Source organism: Tachysurus fulvidraco, chromosome 9, assembly GCF_022655615.1.
Source record: "Tachysurus fulvidraco isolate hzauxx_2018 chromosome 9, HZAU_PFXX_2.0, whole genome shotgun sequence".
NCBI classification, from domain to species: domain Eukaryota; kingdom Metazoa; phylum Chordata; class Actinopteri; order Siluriformes; family Bagridae; genus Tachysurus; species Tachysurus fulvidraco.
Window position 1 is genome coordinate 4,382,188 of NC_062526.1, and position 17,500 is coordinate 4,399,687.

General features: G+C 39.0%; 2 protein-coding genes across 2 annotated transcripts in view; one reads left to right on the forward strand and one right to left on the reverse strand.

Moving 5' to 3' along the window:
- Positions 1-1,257: 1,257 nt before the first annotated feature.
- On the reverse strand, positions 1,258-12,910 carry p2rx2 (purinergic receptor P2X, ligand-gated ion channel, 2). The gene is made up of 12 exons (XM_027162956.2): positions 12,686-12,910; positions 10,467-10,602; positions 9,955-10,026; positions 9,590-9,665; positions 8,833-8,929; positions 8,639-8,719; positions 7,507-7,645; positions 6,085-6,215; positions 3,890-3,980; positions 2,254-2,319; positions 2,066-2,143; positions 1,258-1,889 (listed from the first exon to the last, which is right to left on the reverse strand). The coding sequence occupies exons 1-12, from the start codon at positions 12,823-12,825 to the stop codon at positions 1,794-1,796; spliced, it is 1,203 nt and encodes a 400-aa protein (XP_027018757.1). The 5' UTR covers positions 12,826-12,910; the 3' UTR covers positions 1,258-1,793.
- Positions 12,911-13,882: 972 nt separating this feature from the next.
- The window catches only part of pes (pescadillo), a 12,572-nt gene continuing 8,954 nt past the window's right edge, over positions 13,883-17,500 (forward strand). The window contains exons 1-6 of the mRNA XM_027162955.2: positions 13,883-14,102; positions 15,803-15,882; positions 16,239-16,392; positions 16,583-16,692; positions 16,784-16,955; positions 17,165-17,254. Coding sequence (XP_027018756.2) covers positions 14,079-14,102; positions 15,803-15,882; positions 16,239-16,392; positions 16,583-16,692; positions 16,784-16,955; positions 17,165-17,254 — 630 coding nt within the window. The 5' untranslated portion in view covers positions 13,883-14,078. The remainder of the gene's footprint in view (positions 14,103-15,802; positions 15,883-16,238; positions 16,393-16,582; positions 16,693-16,783; positions 16,956-17,164; positions 17,255-17,500) is intronic.

Genomic DNA, 17,500 nt, shown 5'->3' on the forward strand with positions numbered 1-17,500 from the left:
CAGAATCGCGTCTCTGCATTTAACCCTGTGCTCTAACGACAAGCACTTAAGCTACTCACGTTACTTCCTGTTTTAAGTTTTGTAGTGGGGTAAGAAGGGTTGTTGTTGTGGTCAGTGGATGAATCGGAGCACCTTATAGATATCTAGATCAAATATGACTCCATGAGGAGCTCAACCCCACTTAACACCTTTGGGATGAACTGGAACTGATCCCCAGACCTCCTCGGTGTCTGGTCTCACTAATGCCCTTGTAGTAGAATGAACATAAATCCCACAATTAACTCCGACATCTAGTAGAAAGACTTCACAGAAAATTGCAGCACATTTATAAGATGAAAAATTCACTCACACACTCTGGACAATTTTCCAGAGATGCCAATCAACCTACCATGCATGTCTTTGGACCGGGGGAGGAAACCGGAGTACCCGGAGGAAACCCCCGAGGCACGGGGAGAACATGCAAACTCCACACACACAAGGCGGGAAGGAGGTGGGAATCGAACCCCCAACCCTGGAGGTGTGAGGCGAACGTGCTAACCACTGAGCCACCGTGCCCCCAAATCTAAATGATCTGTGAGAAAAATTAAAGGTGTTTGGGGGTGAAGATGGTGTATGGAACTGCGACGTGAGCGACAACGACCAATGTCAAAGTTGAGAAAGGTTTAAACTTCTAAAATAAAGGAGTGACATACGGCTAAGTACGGTGACCCATACTTAGAATTTGTTCTCTGCGTTTAACCCATCCAAAGTGCACACACTCAAGGTTCGGTGCCTTTCTCAAGGGCACCTCAGTCGTGGCCGGCCCGGGACTTGAACCCACAACCTTAGGGTTACGAGTCAGACTCACCCAGATAAACATGTAAACGGTGTCTACTATTTTGCAATCCCAAAGGCACGAAAACTAACCTGCCGTTACGAGTCCCACCTCCAATCAATCCCTTAATCAGACCTGAATGTTGACGTCATCGGTACAAACCGATCCTTCGTCCCGCCCGGTTCAGTTTCCTGTTTCGAACATTGGAGGACAGTAAGAGTAAATGGTAGAAACCAAACCTCTTAGGCACAATCCTGTAGAAAAGCTCTCCGTCTCGATGTGGGATCCGATTTCTCTCGGCTGCCCGGTCTGCTGCAGAGGTGTGGTTTTAAGCCAGTCTCTTCTGAGGTCGATCCATAAACCTCAAAAGTGTGAGCTCGGGGAAAATCGATCCGCTTCTATTAATCACACTTTGGCATCTGTCGGGTGGATGTAGCAGCGCTTCGCCTCGATGTCATTACGAGAGCTCATCTCACAGGAAGAGCTATCGTTATCAGATTAAGAGGAAGAGAGACAGAGAGAGAGAGAAAGAGAGACCAGCAGGAACATTTCAACCTCTGCTTTTCCTTCTTGGTCAATGTCGTCACTTTTTCTCCCATTTTTTTAGATTCAAATGTGACTGACAAACCACCGGAGCGCTTGTAAAGAAGAATCATGAAACATTTGTGCTAAATATCACTGAACTTTATAGGAGGTTTATTGGTCTTCCCCAATTTATGTCGATTTGACTTTTATTTACAATATATACGTCTAAGGTTCTACATCGGATTATGTACGTCAGATTACCATGAGGGCTGATGAGTCGTCTACATAACAGCCAGATTATTAGTCGGTATTTTAATTCAGATTAGATCATATGTAGATTTTGAATGCTGTAGGTCAAAGCAGAAGTCCATTTGCGAATCCTTTATGTCCTTTATGTAAAAAAAAAAAAATCTGATCGGTCATCTGGGCATAGCAGGCTGATGGGGGCGGAGTCTCACAATGGCACCCCATCTGAGAGGTCAGAGTGGGTGGAGCCGTAACTGGTGAGAGTGAGCTCCGTGACGACTGGTGGGTTGGGGTTCTTCGTAACCTGTTTTTTTATTAAAGATTAAAAACACAATAATTAATGATATCATCCTATACACAAAAGACTGAGATTAGATTAGATTAGATTAGATTCAACTTTATTGTCGTTACACATGCACGAGTACAAGGCAAACGAAATGCGGATGTCAACGTGCTTCAGGGTCTGAGGTTTTAACTTACGTCGTCAAACTTCTTTCCACTGTAGACCTCGTTCTTATCGATAAACGTCAACATGATCCAATCGCAGATGATGGAGCACTAAGAGAGAAAAGAAATAGGAAGGGTGGAGAGATGAACGATCAGTTCTCGCCATAAAAGCGTGTATAGGAGTTTTTAATCCTTTTAGCATCATCAAAGTAGATACTTACTATTCCCACTGAGGTCATGGCTGTGACCGCATTGATGATGGTCGGGATGAGGCTAAATTTTCCTGCCTGAAAAAGAATAAAGCATTTTTCAAGTGTAACTAATGGATGCGGTGCAATCTTGGAGCCCTATTTATAACTCTTATCTTATTATCCTAAAACATTTTATAGGAAAACGATCAATGACAAGATTTCGTTTCGTGGACTGATATGAAATGTATTTATTGTTATCATACTGACAGTGCTACTGTAAGAAAATTAAACGATGAGGGCGAAGATCGCAAGGAAGGAGTAGTTTATTCCAGCGTTGCAGCGTCAAAATACGTCATGTACTTCGGGTTCATCTGAGTCAAGAAGAACACAGGACAATTTCTGCTCAAACATTTGGCCATATGTCTTTATATCACCACATTGTATGTTTTATCCCATTACTGTTACATTTGTGCTGGCACGGTGGCTTAGTGGTTAGCACGTTTGTCTCACACCTCTAGGGTTGGGGGTTCGATTCCCACCTCCGCCTCGTGTGTGTGGAGTTTGCATGTTCCCCCCGTGCCTCGGGGGTTTCCTCCGGGTACTCCGGTTTCCTTCCCTGGTCCAAAGACATGCATGGTAGGTTGATTGGCATCTCTGGGAAATTGTCCATAGTGTGTGAGTGAATGAGAGTGTGTGTGTGTGCCCTGTGATAGGTTGGCACTCCATCCAGGGTGTATCCTGCCTTGATGCCCGTTGATGCCTCACGGCTCCCCGTGACCCGAGGTAGTTCGGATAAGCGGTAGAAGATTGTGGAATGTTCATAGGTCTGCATGTTCCTGTGATTTATTTATTTATTTATTTTATTTGTTCCCTCACCAGCTAGTTTTTTAATAAGATCTGGTATTGCTACGTTCGTTACGTGCGCTCACAGCGTCAAATGCATGGTAGGTTGATTGGCATCTCACGGCGACATGACAAATTTGAGAGAAGTTTCACTTTATGCATGAAGGGCAGCGACTTCTGATGGGAATGAAAAGGGTAGAGTAAATCAGGAAATCTGATTTGTAATGAAAAGTGACATACTAGCTGCGTAGCTGCGCCACCCACTGCTCCGTGTGATTGCTATGGCAACCAGAAGTAGGAACTAGCAAATGTAGCATTACAGCTTTATCTCTGTTCCATAGCACTGACACTGGAGACTCCTTCCACTAAATTGCTGTTACTATGGAAACAGACAATCGTATATACGATCACGTCGATATCCTTCGGTAATAAAAAGCAGGCATTTGTACAATCACGTCAATGTAATCATGTAATAACTATAAATACCTTCTGACCAATTAGATTTGAGAATTCAGCAGCGCTGTGATATATTATAATTATCATATAGGACAAAAAAATATTTTAATAAATCAGCCAAATAATATAGCAGAGAAAAAAAATTAAATCTTGATTTAAATTTTTCATTTATTATTATTATTATTATTATTATTATTATTATTATTATTATTATTATTAATAATAATAAAAACAACAATAGCAATTATTATTATTATTATTATTATTATTATTATTATTATTATTATTATTATAGCAACAACCAGTTCACAGTCACAGTGTATAATGCAGTCCATCAGGTAAAGAGCTTTCAGTAATCTCATCTTACATGGCCGTGTACGATGACATCCAAACGAATCCCGAACGCTTTTATAAGTGATCTGTACTCCACTCCGTTCTTGTAGTAGTACTTGGCAAACCTGGGGGGAAAAAACTATATACTAAATATTTAGAGGAAATTCCTGAATAATGAACAAAATGTATCTAAGCCGTTTATATACATGTTTACATCTGCTTTCATATCCACTGTGAAAACTACAGTATATAGCGGTGGAGTTTGCTGCTGTTTTGTTGTGTCTATGTTCAGTATTGAATGTCTTTGGCATGTCTCACTCCACAGTGGTGTTTAATGTGAAGCTCATATACAGTACAGAACAAAAGTTTGGACACACCTTCCAAAAGTTTGGACACACCACCTTTTCAACAGGACAATGACCCCAAACACACCTCCAGGCTGTGTAAGGGCTATTTGACCATGAAGGAGAGTGATGGGGTGCTGCACCAGATGACCTGGCCTCCACAGTCACCGGACCTGAACCCGATCGAGATGGTTTGGGGTGAGCAGGACCACAGAGTGAAGGCAAAAGGGCCAACAAGTGCTAAGCATCTCTGGGAACTCCTTCAAGACTGTTAGAAGACCATTTCAGGTGACGACCTCTTGAAGCTCATCAAGAGAATGCCAAGAGTGTGCAAAGCAGTAATCAAAGCAAAAGGTGGCTACTTTAGAAGAACCTAGAATATGACATATTTTCAGTTGTTTCACACTTTTTTGTTATGTACGTATATAATTCCACACGTGTTAATTCATAGTTTTGATGCCTTCAGTGTGAATCTACAATTTTCATAGTCATGAAAATAAAGAAAACTCTGAATGAGAAGGTGTGTGTCCAAACTTTTGGTCTGTACTGTATATATATTGTCTTTCATAAATATTTTTGTTTTTCCCTAGAATACTAGACTAATTTTCTTCAACACAGATGTTTGTATCTTCAAAGTAAACTGTGATATCAAACCCATTTCTGCTCTCTGAGATGCCCAAAGTATTTGTTAATAAGAATCTAAAATTTGAAGGGGTTTAAACTTCAACCACTAAAATTCAGTGTAAGTTTATCAACAGAGGGAAAAGTCCTGACTTATTTTACATCAGATTCAGAAAGAAAATAATTCATTAGTTTATACTGATTAAAAATAAGTTTGATTCCACCGGCAGAATGAAATCAAGTCTACTGGTAAAAAAGGGTTTAACGTCTGGTTTAAAAACAAAAACAAATAGATGGATGATTCCTGGTGTATCTTGTTTTTAAACAGAATTTTCCAACTTCCCATATAACTGCAATTGTACAAAATCTAAAGATGACATCAGATCAGAGAGCCGCTGTTCTGATACAGATCCAAGTAACCGCCCTTATGCGAGGAAGCTCGTTGTTTCACAGCACTTGAAATACTGACAGAATTTATACATAAATATATTTATTATAAAATTAGATGATGTCACTGAAATTTTGTCCACGGTTAATGTTTCCGTTATATATATCTGTACTATACTGGTAAACATTTTAATACACTAAAAAAATTTTTTTAAAAACTGGGTCTGGGTCGGTCGCATGGACCACCTGGGTCTGGGTCGGTCGCAAGGACCACCTGGGTCTGGGTCGGTCTCATGGACCACCTGGGTCTGGGTCGGTCTCATGGACCACCTGGGTCTGGGTCGGTCTCATGGACCAACTGGGTCTGGGTCAGTTGCATGGGCCACCAGGATCTGGGTCGGTCACATGGACCACCAGGATCTGGGTCGGTCACATGGACCACCGGGATCTGGGTCGGTCGCATGGACCACCTGGGTCTGGGTCGGTCGCATGGACCACCTGGGTCTAGGTCGGTCGCATGGACCACCTGGGTCTGGGTCAGTCACATGGATCGTCTGGGTCAGTCGCATGGACCAGCTGGGTCTGGGTCAGTCGCATGGAACACCGGGGTCTGGGTCAATCGCATGGACCACCTTGGTCTGGGTCGGTCGCATGGACCACATGGGTCTGGGTCGGTCGCATGGACCACCTGGGTCTGGGTCCTTCACATGGATCGTCTGGGTCAGTCGCATGGACCAGCTGGGTCTGGGTCAGTCGCATGGAACACCGGGGTCTGGGTCAGTCGCATGGACCGCCAGGGAACATACAAATAGACAAGCAGTATGAATGATATATTTCCAGAATAGTTAGAGGCTGATTGAGGAGAGTCGTGCTGTACCTGTAGTGGTAACCCGAGCTGGTCAGGGTTTTCCTAAGGTCTAACCTCCGGAACGAGTAAGTAGGAACGCATTCCGAAGGATCGACATCAAAGTCGCAGTTCCAGTTAATAAAAGCTCCGATCACTCCGCCCTGAAGAAGAGGAAAATTACTTCAGTAATAATGACACACTGAGTTTCCCAAAGCCATTTTGCAGGAATTGTTTTAATTCATGTATAAATAAATGTTTAGATTCAGGTTGTGTCACACCACCTGGTCATTGATTATTTTCCTATAACTGCATACCCCCAAGCTCATGAATAAACTGCAGTAGGTTGTACAGTGGTTAGTGTTGGACTACCAACTGGGAGGTTGTGAGTCCAAACCCCGGTTCGTTATCTGCTTCCGCTGGGCCCCTGAGCAAGGCCCTTAATCCTCAGTTGCTAAGTTATAATATGTAAATTGGATAAGGATGTCTGCCAGATTTTTTAAATCTAATGGTATATTTATTCCAGTTATCATCTTAAGTTACTGAATGGTGAAGAAACGTATTTAGTTTTGTTTACCAACATGGTCAAAGGTCAGGTTTGAGCCTTAAAAGATAAACACAAGAAAAGATTAAAGAAGTCTCTATATACAGTACAGACCAAAAGTTTGGACACACCTTCCAAAAGTTTGGACACACCACCTTTTCAACAGGACAATGACCCCAAACACACCTCCAGGCTGTGTAAGGGCTATTTGACCATGAAGGAGAGTGATGGGGTGCTGCACCAGATGACCTGGCCTCCACAGTCACCGGACCTGAACCCTGATCGAGATGGTTTGGGGTGAGCTGGACCTCAGAGTGAAGGCAAAAGGGCCAACAAGTGCTAAGCATCTCTGGGAACTCCTTCAAGACTGTTAGAAGACCATTTCAGGTGACGACCTCTTGAAGCTCATCAAGAGAATGCCAAGAGTGTGCAAAGCAGTAATCAGAGCAAAAGGTGGCTACTTTAGAAGAACCTAGAATATGACATATTTTCAGTTGTTTCACACTTTTTGTTATGTACGTATATAATTCCACACGTGTTAATTCATAGTTTTGATGCCTTCAGTGTGAATCTACAATTTTCATAGTCATGAAAATAAAGAAAACTCTTTGGATGAGAAGGGGTGTCCAAACTTTTGGTCTGTACTGTAAATGAATCCTGAAGTCTGTTGTTTGGTACCTTTAATGTTGATTATTTTCCTATAACCGCACACCCCGTTTGTTCCGGTTATCACTTAAGCTCCGGTAGCTGTAACCAGTCGACGTGTGTGAAGTAAAGACGTTTATTAAATTGTACGAATCGCAGGTTTGTTTTCTTTTCTCCCCGAATTTCCCCTTAGTTAAGCTCTTGAATTTATTTACAAAAAGTGGACATTTTATCCATAGCTTCTGATCTAATAAGTGCTGACTCACAGTTTTGCAGAGTTCGCTGAATTTCTCTCGAGCCTGATGGGCGATGTATCCGAGTCTGAACACGGGGCAGTAGGGGTTGGTCTCGGGGTGGTAATGACACCGCAGGAGCTTCTTCGGCTTCCTTGGTTTGATGTTCACCCTTCAGCGATGGAGAAAATTGAGTTTTTTTTGCCATTGAATGTTTTTTAATGCAGGCTGTTGCGTGTGTTTACAATTCGGAGGTGGTTCTATGGAAACCGGTGCCTTTGTAATGCTTGGACTCCTTCTGGCTTCCTCTGAAAAAGGTTACTATGATAAAACTATTTTCTTTTTCCCCACAAACTACACAACACAAGTATGTTATACGAACGTTAAATAATATTATATATTTAATATTATATATTATAATAATATATTTAAATAAATCTAAATGTTGTCTTCAGGACAAAAACCTCCTCGTCGATACACAGATGTCAGATTGTATCCGACCGTAGAAAGGACATTATTCATAATAACACTGTGGTGTTTATAACAGGTTATAATCACACCCTCCTGTGTCACTTAAATGAGGATGAGGTTCACTTTTGAGTCTGGTTCCTCTCAAGGTTTCTTCCTCTTCCATCTAAAGGAGTTTTTCCTCACCACAGACACCTCAGGCTCCCTCATTAGGGATAAATACAAACACATTTAAATATAAATCTAATATTAATCTTTCTACTATATTTCTTATGATCTTTAAAGCTGCTTTGAGACGATGCCCAAATCGTTACACGAATAAATCTGTACATTTATATCTGTTTATTTATCTATTCACGCTTACTTCTGTATTATCTGTTTACATGGTGTGTGTGTGTTTGTGTGTGTGTGTGTGTGCGTGTGTGTGACATAGAGAGAGAGATTGTGCACACACATATCCCTTCACTTGTATGTGGAAGAGGGTTGAGTGTTCATTTGGTTTTTTTTTCTCCAGAGTGTGTTTTATTTCTACTCTGTGATGTAACTGTGTGAAAAGATGTGATTGGTTGTTTTCACGTATCATGGAACTATCACTTTTTTTTCTAACCAGCCTTCATATCCGTCAGGTTGGTGGTTGATCCGAGAGCTGGCTGACGGCTGGGAATCATCCAACTTGACTGGAATTCAGGAGACTCACCTGAGCACTTTGAACTTCGGGAAGTGGATGGAGTTCCTTATGAAGACGGTGAAGTTGATGGCTTCTTCCAGCGGTGGCTCTCTGTGGAAACAAAACGAAAACAAATCGCAGACTTATTCTTTTTTGTTGTTGTTGTTGTTGTTTTTATCCGTTTGTTTTGAACTATAGAACACAGCATACAAAATCGCACTCACATCTCCGCTGCGACTTCCTCGATCGGACACCAGCTCTTGATCTCGCAGGTTTTAAAGGTGTAATTATAGTAAGGCACACAGTGGCCTGTTCTCTGACCTGTAATGAAAGGCGAGGGTTAATGAAACCTTATTACCTTAGAGGGTAATAAGGGAGTTCCTCAGAGGTTCTTTAGATAGCTGAAGGTTAACTGAAGCTGAAGTTGGTTTGATTATTTTCTGGATTATTCCCTGATGTTGAATGAATTGCTACAGTTTATTTATCTATCTATCTATCTATCTATCTATCTATCTATCTATCTATCTATCTATCTATCTATCTATCTATCTATCTATCTATCTATCTATCTATCTATCTATCTATCTACTTACCTACCTACCTACCTACCTACCTACCTACCTACCTACCTATCTATCTATCTATCTATCTATCTATCTATCTATCTATCTATCTATCTATCTATCTATCTATCTATCTATCTATCTATCTATCTATCTAGAGTAGCAGAGACCCTGGAGTTTATCCCAGGTGAGGCAGGTTGCACACATACACACACACATTTGTGGACAGTTTAGAGATGCCAATCAACCACCAGTGCATGTCTTTGGACAGAGAGAGGAAACTGAAGAACCCGGAGGAAATCCCAAAGCAGGGAAAACATACAAACAGATGGCAGAGTCAGGAGTCAAACCTCTGACCACAGAGCTGTGATACAAAAAAGCTCATTATTCAGTCCTTGTTCAGTCCTGGAATCCTCACCATGACTGTCGAAGTCCAGCTCGCCCGGGACGCAGTCTGCATCCGATGTGCAGTTTGCATTCGGGATGTTGAAATGCTTAGTAAACACACACACACACATGCACAAAGCAGCAAGTAGCATCAGAACACGACTGATGTGTGTTCAGTTGTTAAAATTACACAAAGTCATTCATTAATTAAGGTCTTGGGTTTATATCTGTCCTGAAATATACATGACCTGGATACTAGTGTGATTTGAGAAATAAGATTAAAATGTTGTGTGTGTGTGTGTGTGTGTGTGTGTGTGTGTGTGTGTGTGTGTGTGTGTGTGTGTGTGTGTGTGTGTGTGTGTGTGTGTGTGTACGTATATGTGTGTGTGGGTTTACCTCAGCACACGTGCTCTGTCTTTGGTTGTGTGTCACCTCCCTTCTCAGTATAGTACTGATGACATCACCACCCTGGGAAATAAATACAAAGAAGTCTGAGAGGAGAACAAGAACCAGTTTTTCCACACGTGTGTGTGTGTGTGTGTGCGTGTGTGTGTGTGTGTGTGTGTGTGTGTGTGTGTGAGTGTGTGTTTGTTCATTTCACATTATCTCACAGCATTTTTACAGAAGTATAGAAACTATAAATAAAAAAAATAATAATAAAATGTATAAAGTTAACATTAAGTTACTATTAACATTAAGCTACTTTAAGTTTATGGTGTTGAGGAAAAACCCTCTGAGAAGATATGAGGAAGAAACCTTGAGAGGAACCCGACTCAGAAGGGAACCTCATCCTCATTTGGGTGACACTGGACAGTAAATAAGGTCAGTTTGTGTGTTGTGTTGTGTTGTGTTGTGTTGTGTTGTGTTGTGTTGTGTTGTGTTGTGTTGTGTCTTGTCTCCTCTCTCACCTCAGAAGGCTTGGCGTACTCGGTCGTGTCCTGTACGCTGTCTCCCAGTATGGCCACTCCTCTCATCTCAGTGTAGACAGAACTCTCTGGACGGTCCTCGGTGTCCTGATACGCCTTCTGACTGATGAACACATACCTGTGGCCAGGAAGCATAGACGATAACTAATGATTTAACACCTGAGGATATTCTTAATAGTAAGATAATGGATGATGTGAAGACGTGAAGACGTGATGAAGCTCACTGAGCTCATGTTGCTCCAGTCACCTCACATTCAACACAACAAACTGTCACATTCATTCTGTTCACACTATTCCAAAGAATGATGTGAAGATTTTATCCAGTTATCTAACAGGGGCCTGGGGATGCTCTGGGCTGGGGCAAATTCAGTGCAGTGTGCAATCACACACACACACACACACACCCTCACACACCCTCACACACTCTCATGCACATACACACACACTCTCATGCACATACACTCTCTCACAAACAAACACACACTCACACACACACACACACACACACACACACACACCCTCATACACTCTCACGCACTCACACATGCACACACATACTCACACACACTCTCACACACACAAACACACACTCACACACCCTCAAACACTCTCACGTACTCACACACACACACACACACACACACACACACACACACACGTTCACACACGTACACCCTCACACACTCTCACTCACTCACTCACTCACACACTCTCACTCACTCACACACACTCAAACAAACACACTCTCACTCACTCACACACACACTCACTCACACACGCACACACCCTCACACACTCTCACTCACTCACACTCTCACACACACAAACACACACTCACACAAACACACTCACACATGCACACACACACACACACACGCACACACCCTTTCACACTGTCACTCACTCACACACACTCTCACACGCACAAACACACACACACACACACACACACACCCTCTCACACACTTTCTTTCTTTCTTTCTTTCTTTCTTTCTTTCTTTCTTTCTTTCTTTCTTTCTTTTTATTAAGTTTATTTTTATGATATTTCCAATAATTTTGTAAAATCAGTAAAATACTGTAAATCAGCTTCGTATTTATTCGTTCAGCAGTTTAACTTAAAGATCTTTCTGAGTTAAAAAAAAAAACAGAACATTTTTTAAAACTACACTTAAAAATCTATGTCTTTGATTCAATTAATTCATTCATTCATTATTGTGTGGAAATTGTTTCCATGCTTTTCTGGATTCGGCCTCACTCCAGTATTAATAAATGGAAAGGAAAGAGTTCATAAAAACAGTAGGAAGGTGTTAATATGAACAAATCATCCAGTTCCCTCGGTTCACTTTGTTCAGTAACTGAAAAACAAATGACAGACTGCACCTTTAACCTTCTCAGTCCTGTGTAACACTGTAATACGTGTCTTTATCCCAGTAAACACCGCGTCTGGGTTACAGACATGAACAAAGAGCAGCACTTACTGTGAGTCTAATGGCAGTCAGGAATGAAATTGAATTTTCTTCATTAAATTGCTCTTTCACGACGCCGTTAATTCATTTCTCAGAACACCGACTGAACCTGAGAATAAAGCTCGTGGTCTGTACTATTATTTAAAACATTGCTTGTCTGTTATTCATTAAAGTGCATCTTCCATCTTTCTACAGATGATCAAATCAAATAAAGCTCATAAAGGCTTTATTTAGATTCACAGCATTAAAAGAAAAGAAAAGACATGAAAAAATTATATACAGTATACTACATAAAAAAGATAGAAAAACTAGCCTAGCAAACACTTTACTGTCTTTTAGAGAAAGCAATTAAATGATGGATTTAAACATTATTGCTCTCAATTTATGTGCAAAAATAATAATAATGAAGATAAATTTAAATACATTTTTTTTGACAGACTCCTTGTTATTCAGATGTGAATTCTTATTTATTTATTTATTTATTTATTTTTACATTTGTAAGTATATTTACTTTACTTTCCTTATACTATATAAAATTTTTTTATTACTTTTACTTTTATTATATTTCTACCATATTCTATTACAATATAATGATCTGATTATATATGTATGTTATAATAATAATAATAATAATAATAATAATAATAATAATAATAATAATAATAATAATAATAGACACTGAGGTGGTGGACAGAAATATTTCTACATCTCAGTAGGTTACATGCATATAATTACCAAATGAAATATGTGATGACCAGAAGCTGTACGGATCTGTAAATGACACCCAGTCTCCTGTTCTTCACTATCATAATCTTCGGGGTCTCATAATCCCAGAAATCCAGAAAAAACTCTTTGAAGAACTTGAAAAATCCCATGTTGGGTAAATTGTTGTATCCACCTGAGAAATTACAACAGTGAAAAGAATGAGCCTCTTTCCGAGTCTTTCTCTGTCTGTCTGTCTGTCTGTCTGTCTGTCTGTCTGTATCTCCCCCTCTCCCTCTCTCTCTTTCTCTCTCCCTCTCTTTCTCTCTCTCTCCCTTCCTCTCTCTCTCTTTGCCTTCCTCTCTCCCTTCCTCCCCCCCCCCCCCCCCCCCCCGTTCTCCCAGCAGCTCTTTATCTAATTATGTGGTTTTCAGCACATCAGTGTTGGTTATCAATCTGACACTCAGGAAATAGTTTAGAGAAAATCAACATGGAAAAATAAAAGATCAGTGAACAGTTCAGTGTTCTGCAGCTCTATCATTTAATCATTTATATTTTATTGATTAAAAGAAGAAAAACAAAAACAAACAAAAAATAATAAAATATGCAAAATATGTACTGTAGATTCTCTGTGTAAAGGTTGAATATATCAATTCCTTTATCACAGAGATGGAATAAGAAAGAAAGAAAGAAAGAAAGAAAGAAAGAAAGAAAGAAAGAAAGAAAGAAAGAAAGAAAGAAAGAGCAAGCTAACAAGAAAAAAGAAGGGATAAAAGCTGAGACAATGAGTGCTAAGGATATATAAAATAAATAGGAAATAAATTAATTAAAATAAATAGATAGATAGATAGATAGATAGATAGATAGATAGATAGATAGATAGATAGATAGATAGATAGATAAATAAATAAATAAATAAATAACTAGATGAATGAATGAATGAATGAATGAATGAATGAATGAATGAATGAAAGTAAATAATAATAATAATAACAATAATAATAATAATAATAATAATAATAATAATAATAATAATAATAATAATAATAATAACAATAGTAATAATAATAACAGTAATAATACTAATAATAACAAAAATAAACATAAATAAAGAAACAAAGACAAAAAGTAAAATATAAAGCAAAGGAATAACTTGTATATTAAGATTAAAATGTTTTATTTTAGTCAGGCTCTCCCTCGTGCACCCTGACACATACAGCGGTCCTTCTGTCGCAGTTTATTGACGTCACTCAGAGCACATGTGCACGGAGCCCTGCTGGCTGTGTGTTCTGGTGTTCAGTTGTTTTATTTTATTAATAAATAAATCACCGTGTGTATTGTGTGTGTGTGTGTGTGTGTGTGTGTTAGTGTGTGAGTGTGTGTGTGTGAGTGTGTGCAGTCCAGCAGCCGTGTGTGAGTGTCCACAATGGGAGGTTTACAGAAGAAAAAGGTGAGTAGAGTTTTGTGTAGCTTTGGGCCGATGTTTGTGTTGTTGTTGTTTGTGTTGTTGTTGTTTGTGTTGTCGTTGTTAAATAAGTCGTTATAGAGAAAATAAACACTTTACTGGTGCTGAATATTCTCAGTTTTATCACTTATGTGGTTATAACGTCTGTTTATACTGATGTCAGGAGCTGAAAGGACTCATGAGGAGTTTCTGCTCTACAGCATGTGGTGCTGTGTGAAGAATAACAGCAATAAACTCATGGTGTTCGAGTTAAACCATGAAATCATCACATTAGAGAGAAAACTTACCGTGTTAAGGGTTTATTAAGGGGTATTATTATATAGAACATTATAATAGAAATGTGATTTTATAGATTAAACTTTATTTATTTAATTACCTTTTGAATATGTAATTAATAATTAAAATTTACTTTTATCTAATTTAAGCATCGCAATGTCTTTTGAGTCATTATTATTATTATTATTATTATTATTATTATTATTATTATAACAGATTTTTTCACACCAAAAAATGATACCCTAGCATTTAGTATTTAATTGATTTGGGATTTTTATGTGTGTTGTTATTATTATTATTATTATTATTATTATTATTATTATTATTATTATTATTATAACACACACATAAAAATCCCAAATCAATTAAATACTAAATGCTAGGGTATCATTTTTTGGTGTGAAAAAATCACTGTTATAATAATAATAATTATAATAATAATAATAATAATAATAATAGTTTTATTTTATTTTATAGTGTATGAAAACCATTGCCATAATAATAATTAATAATAATTATTATTATTTGTGTGTGTGTGTGTGTGTGAAAACATCACATTAATAATAATAATAATAATAATAATAATAATAATAATAATACACACATAGATAAAAATCTCAAGTCAATTAAATACTAAATACTTGGGTATCATTTTTAATTTTTTTGTGTGAAAGAAAAACACCATTATTATAATAATAATAATAAACAATAAATATTTTTTTGTGTAAACCATCACCTTAATAATTATTATTATTTTTCTGTGTGAAAACCATCACAATAATTATTATTATTATTAATATTTTAGTCATTTGTTGTTGTGTTTATTTTACCGCATTTGTCCAGACTGCAGGAAAGTGTTTGGTCATTTAGTATATAAACCTTTCTCTATAAAGCAGCATGACATTTTATAACAAATACAGCCTTGTTTATCAAACTGGATATGACAGAATTTATGTCAGGTTCAGCTGTAAGAGTGTTTACACTGGATAAAGAAGTGAAGGAAAGCTTGAGAATGGAAAAAAAATTGAGAAAAAGAAAGGAAACTGAAGAATGAAGAAAAATGACTGCTAGAAATGAAGATAAAGGAAAGACGTCAATATGAACAGATGATAACTGCCAGAAAACAAAAATAGAGAAAGAAAAGGGAAAGATGGAAGGAATGAAAGGGAGAAAGCTCTAGAATGAATAAAGAGAAAGTGTGTGGGGTTTTTATGCTATGAAAGTGGACATTTCAATGAATAACGAGCATTCGTCTCAGAGATGTCCTTCTATTCTCTTTCTTGAATGCTGCTTTTTTATGCACTTCTTTAGAATACATTGATATTAGGTTTATGAGCTTGTGACACGTATATGGTGTGTGTGTGTGTGTGTGTGTGTGTGTGTGTGTGACGTATCTTCTTTCTCCACAGTATGAGAGCGGATCAGCGACCAACTACATCAGCAGGAACAAAGCACGCAAGAAGCTGAGCCTGAGTTTGGCTGATTTCAGGTAAATATCATGATATGGAAACATTTGTATTATTTTTATTTACTTATTTATTATTATAATTTTTTTTATGAGAATGGTGATGGGGATGATTAAAGGGATGATTGGGATGAGGATGGTGGTGTTGGTGGTAATAGGGAGGATGAGGATGGTGTTGATGTAATGGTGATGAAGATGGTGATAATGTAATGATGATGATGGTAATGTGATAATGGTAATGGAGATAATGGTTTTAAGGATGGTGATGATGATGTAGTAATGGTGATAAAGATGATGATGAGGATGGTGGTGATATGATGGCGATGGTTGGTGGTGATGGTGTTGAGGAGGAGGATGATTTTGATCTCCTTTGTGTGCAGACGTTTGTGCATCTTGAAAGGAATTTACCCGCATGAACCCAAACACAAGAAGAAGGTCAACAAGGGCTCCACGGCTCAGAGGACTTTCTACCTGCTGAAAGACATTCGCTTCCTCTTACACGAGCCCGTCGTCAGGAAGTTCAGAGAGTACAAGGTGAGAGAGCACTGAGAACGGAAGAGAGAAGGAAAAAAAACGACTGACAAAAATACATTTGTTTAAATGAATTTGTGGTGTAAGAGGAATAAAACACTTAGAGACTATTTGTACTAATCATTTCTCATCATGTTCATCCGATGGTATATTTCACATGTAAATCTTCTCTTGCTGTTGTTCCCTCTGTCAGATATTTGTGCGTAAACTGCGGAAAGCGTACGGAAAGGCAGAATGGGGCTCGGTCGAGAGGCTGAAAGAAAACAAACCCTCGTACAAACTGGACCACATCGTGAAGGAGAGGTGAGTGGGACGCACTACCATTTCTCACCACCAGAGGGAGCAGTTTACACGTTACATCACTGCACCGTTTCCTTTCATGTCTTTCTGTCAGGTATCCGACCTTCATCGACGCTCTGCGGGACTTGGACGATGCTCTGTCCATGGCCTTCCTCTTCTCTACGTTCGCTCGCACCGGGAAGTGTCACGTGCAAACCATCCAGCTGTGCCGCAGACTCAGCGTGGAGTGGATGAACTACATCATCGCATCACGCTCGCTCAGAAAGGTACGATGTTTTATGTTAGATGGCTAAAGGCAGATCTTCGTTACTGCTGTTTTATAACCTGCAGCAGTGATCGGACCACATAAATAAAAACGTCTAATAAATGTGTCCTAATTATTTGCTGTCCTCTTTGCCCTGAATATTTGAAGCTGAAATGATGGTCTGCTAATCTGCTAATCGTTCACTAGTATCGTTTTTTTTTTTGTTGACAGGTTTTTCTATCCATTAAAGGCATCTATTACCAGGCAGACGTGCTGGGACAGACCATCACCTGGCTTGCACCATATCAGTTTTCTCATGATGTGAGTCGAGCAGAGAATTTAGGTGTCGCTTGCTTGTGAAAATGGTCTGTACTGGTCAGCTTGGCCATTTAAACTCTCACACCAGCACAAAGAAAACAGTGCATCTTTATCAGATGTGGTCACCTGTCCTCAGTCCTAGCTTTAAAATCTAATCGATAGTCCAACTCCGTTAAGTGAACACGAGGCAGCGCCTGAAAGTGACCGAATACACAATGAGAGCGATAGATAAGTGGTGGAGAGAGAGAC

Excerpts from the sequence above, each read along its gene's own strand:
- p2rx2 (XM_027162956.2), bottom strand. The coding sequence starts at position 12,825 with ATGGGATTTTTCAAGTTCTTCAAAGAGTTTTTTCTGGATTTCTGGGAT. Across the intron at positions 8,930-9,589 it reads GCTGGACTTCGACAGTCATG|GTCAGAGAACAGGCCACTGT; the intron begins GTGAGGATTCCA and ends CTTTCATTACAG. Across the intron at positions 3,981-6,084 it reads AGCTCGGGTTACCACTACAG|GTTTGCCAAGTACTACTACA; the intron begins GTACAGCACGAC and ends TTTTCCCCCCAG.